The sequence below is a fragment of the Archocentrus centrarchus genome, chromosome 14 (assembly GCF_007364275.1).
Source record: "Archocentrus centrarchus isolate MPI-CPG fArcCen1 chromosome 14, fArcCen1, whole genome shotgun sequence".
NCBI classification, from domain to species: Eukaryota; Metazoa; Chordata; class Actinopteri; order Cichliformes; family Cichlidae; genus Archocentrus; species Archocentrus centrarchus.
In genome coordinates this window covers 25,699,839-25,704,172 of record NC_044359.1, presented here as the reverse complement: position 1 = coordinate 25,704,172, position 4,334 = coordinate 25,699,839, and the positions used below count along the sequence as shown (strand labels likewise).

The window sequence follows — 4,334 nt, the reverse complement described above, 5'->3', positions numbered from 1 at the left end:
ATATTCACGCTTTCACTCCTGAGTCGTGTGTTTAGGTCCTTATCCTGCCTGCCACACTGCAGAATCGTGACACTGATATGTCAGGGATGTTCAATATTTGCAAGGTTCAGTGGATGGGACATGTTAGCTTGGCATATCTTGGCTTGATTCATGCATGTTCAGACATAATTGCATTTGTGAGCTGTGGTGTTTTAATTTGACTGGTTTACTCACTGTTTACTGTCACTGGTGACAGTGTTTTCTTGTTTTCACACTGTGGTCAGGTTGCATGGTTAGACTAGTGGACCTCACTTTTATGCTTCATTAGTGCTCTTGGGGTTCCAACACTCCATTCTGTGGTATATCAGCGTAATAACATATTTGCAGCACTTCTTGTAGCACAGGGTCCAATTGCTGACCATTTGTGTTTGATATTATTCTATTGATGCTGAGCAATTCTGTATGATGAATAATTTTTATTTATATAGTTACAAATGGCTTATTTACTAGTCTGTAATTAGACACATTTGCAAAGTTATGCAAAAATATACATCTTTTGGATGAAAAGAGCATGTCCAACATGCCCAAGAGCAAAATCAAATATGTTTTAAAAAGCCTATGCCCTCTAGATTGGATATGGTATGCACTGATACTTGTCCCACTCAAACAGAAGATACTTACTTTTATTTTACAATGTTATATTTTTATTATTACGCACTAGATTGTCAAAAAATGCTACAATTAGATCTTCCAAAGGCAGCCCTTACATTTGGCTAAAATTAAATATGATTAGATGGCACTGTCACCTCACAGCATGAAGATTTCTGATTAGCTGGAGCCTTTTTGTGTGGGGTATGCATGTTGGGAAACTGGTAATTACCAACTGGCCATAGATGAGTATCTATCTTTCTGTCTCTCTCTGTGGTATGCTAACAATCTACACAAGGTGTACAGCTGGCTTAGTCCTAAGCTCTTGAGTGCCTATAAGCTGAAAATCAACATGGATAAATTCACACAACAAAAAAGAGAATGTCAGGTCCACCATTAAATTCAGAACAGTGTCAAATGATCCTGAATGACTAGAGAAGTAAACTTGAAGCACAACTCAGTTTGAAAACACTCCTTTTTGAAATCTAAATGTGATGTATCTTTGATTATTTGTAACATACACACTGCCATTTTCTTCTAATGTAAATAAAAATACTCAATTATTTTTGAAGACTTAGATATGTGGTGCAGAGAAATATCTGATCTAGGGGTGGGACTTTAACGCGTTAATTTAACGCGCATTAATTAATTATGGGGAAATTAACAAATTAAAAATTTTAACGCATTTTAATCGCACTTTGCACCGGAACGTTTCTCAGTGCACGAGTTCCCGGCATACAGATTATATTGAAGCACAATGTCAAAAATTCAGCGGCTGCATCGTTCAAAGGACCCGGCCCACGTCCTTCGCAGCCCACGAATTCCGCAAAGGCGGGAAGTGAGCAGCTAGCCTTCATATTAGCGTCACCTGCCCTCACCTCTGTGTAGCTCATGTCGCCCAGCAACGTGAGTGCGAAGCACAGCTGTGTAAAAGCAGCTGGTTAAATGAAGAACGAACTTTTTCTCCTTTTTGTGGTTTAATTTTAAGTCTTTATTCAAAATAAGCTGTTAAAACAAGCATAACATATTTCAACATCAAGGAATACAGCTGAGCTAATGATTAATTTCCAACTATATTAGGTGAGACATTAATGTTGAATAAAACTATCCAGTTATGATGCTTAACTTTAATTTTAGGAGTTTGCTTATCACAGAAGCACTTCCACCCTTGTTGGTCTGTGTAGTAGACTGGTGGGAAAAGAAACAAAATTTTGAAGTTTAAGCTTATGTATATTGATTCATTCATCAACCAAACTTATTTAAATGAGATTAAAATGCGATTATTTTTGATTAATTAATTATAAAGCTCCTAATTAATTAAATTAATTTATTTAATTGACTCCCACCCCTAATCTGATCACAATAATCATTATTTTGATGCAAAATATAACAAATGGATACAAAATCACATTCAAGATGCACAAGACATTTATGCAATCAGGTGATTTCTTGAACTGACATATTTTACAATCAACCACAGATTGAAGTTTGACCTTTGTCATTTCTGTTCTGTTTGGAAATACTGCAACATCGCAGTCTTTATGAGCTTACGTACACTCCTTAAATAAACACAGGGCTCACAATGTTAATGCTACATTTACACTTATTTTTTAAATCTTACTTTTTGAATTTTGTAGCGGGTTATGATTCTTAACAACTTTTTCAGAGATTCTTTGATTTCTCGTGTCTGTAGGACATATATAATTGGGTTCAGCATTGGAGGAAAGACCATGGTCAAAGACAGGTTTATGATCCTGGCATTTGGGTCTATGTTTGCACCTAGAGTAAATGTGATTAATACTGGGATGAAATAGATTGCGACTAATGAAAGATGAGCTGTGCAGGTTTTAAAGCCCTTCATTCTTTCTTGGACTGTAGCTAGTTTAGCTAAAGCATAGCCAATACATATGTAACTCATCAAAACAATTGTAAGAGGAAGCCAAAGAACAAGAGCTATCACAATCCAACCAATTACATAGCTGGGTGTATAGTCATTGCATGCAAGCCTGTATATTGGGCCATGGTCACAGATATAACTTTTAATAACAACTGACTGACAGAAGGAAAGTCTTGTAAGGAGGCCAACTACAAGGAGCATCACAGTAATGGCAAATACCCACAAAGAGGCAATCAAAGAGATCATGAACCTGTGAGTCACCTTCACTGGATAATGCAGTGGGTAAACGATAGCTATAACTCTGTCATATGACAGAGCAACCAGATTTAGAGCCTGCATGAAAAGGCAAAGATAGCAGAAAAACAGGAATGTCAAGCAGTCATTATAAGAAATCTGGGGGTGATTAAACAAAAAGATATCAAGAACCTTTGGCACAATGACAGAGTTTCCTAACAGATCCATCATTGCAAGATTAAAAACTGCAATATATTTTGGTGTTCTTAGATTATGATCCAAGCATATGACCCCCATTACAGCTGTGTTTGCCAGGACTGAAATAATATAAACAAAAAACAGAAAGACATAATAGTATTTAATATTAGGAATTCCAACAAATCCAGTTATAATGAAATATGCAGGGCGCACAAAAGTAATATTTTTCCCAAGTGCAGAGTTGAAAAGGTCCATTGTAGATTTTTGTCAAATTTCTCTTGTTCAATCACTGATAATACAGAAAGCAGTACTGCACATCAGGCTTCTGTGATGGAGGCGGTGTAGTACTGCTAATGGGGAAGCTCAGGAGAGCTTTAACTGTCTGCAGATCCCCTCAGTGTTTATGTTCATGTGTGATCCCTTGAGTGTGTTCTATAACCCTTTTTGAATGCAATTACTTGATCTGAATGCAATTACTTGATCTTTTAAACCTGTAACTGCCAACAGTATAAACACATAATAAACACATAATAAATCTAAAAACTAAAAAGGCTGATAAAATATTTGTTATATTCATGCTTGTTTTTGATTTCTTATAAGACGCATATGTCAAAAAAGCTGATACACTGTGTTTCATTACATCTTTTAACAACACAATAAGTGTGAGACATAATTTTTAAAGCATTTTTTTTTTTTTTACTTGCTTGATATATGATTTTAAATGTTCAAAACTCAGGGCTCCCTTTGTCATATTTTACATTTTATAATGTGCCAGATGTTTTACAAATTGAGATGTATAAACTTCTGGAACAGTTTAATATCTGGACTCTTCTTCTATGTAGCAAAGTTGTTGCAACACTGACAGAATAGGGTTTGAAATTGTTTGGTAAATGCTCAATTTACCAAGGCTTCTAATAACATGATACTGTGTGTATGGCAGCATGTGTTGGTCCAAAATCTGTATGTATTGTTAAGCATTAATGACATCTTTACAGATGTGCAAAAACATTCATTCATTCATTTCAGTTTTCTCTCTGCTGCCATTCACTTATCAAACTCAGGTTTGCAGACTAAGACCTCACTCTGCATGTATACCTGTGTCTTTGCACTGCAGTTGCTGCAGTTTAATAATGCAGTATTTGAGGCAATCAGTATGAAAGCATATTTTCAAATATGCTTTATTTATTCGTATGTAATGAAAATGGTTCTTAATCTCTTCTACAGACTGACTTGCTTAATCATGTTGTGACTGACTGACTTACTCTGTGGGCAAGTTGGAACTCCATCACCTTATTTCCTGAAGTGAAGAAAGAAAAATGAAGAGAGTGTTTGAATGCCTGATTGAGCATTTTATTGGTACACCACATGACATGACTCA

At 35.8% G+C, this 4,334-nt stretch overlaps 1 protein-coding gene across 1 annotated transcript; it reads right to left on the bottom strand.

Moving 5' to 3' along the window:
• Positions 1-2,230: 2,230 nt before the first annotated feature.
• LOC115791467 (olfactory receptor 1-like) lies at positions 2,231-3,211 on the bottom strand. The gene has a single exon (XM_030745553.1). It carries the CDS (start codon positions 3,209-3,211, stop codon positions 2,231-2,233), a length of 981 nt encoding a protein of 326 aa, XP_030601413.1.
• Between the last annotated feature and the right edge of the window lie 1,123 nt (positions 3,212-4,334).

Excerpts from the sequence above, each read along its gene's own strand:
- LOC115791467 (XM_030745553.1), bottom strand. The coding sequence starts at position 3,211 with ATGGACCTTTTCAACTCTGCACTTGGGAAAAATATTACTTTTGTGCGC.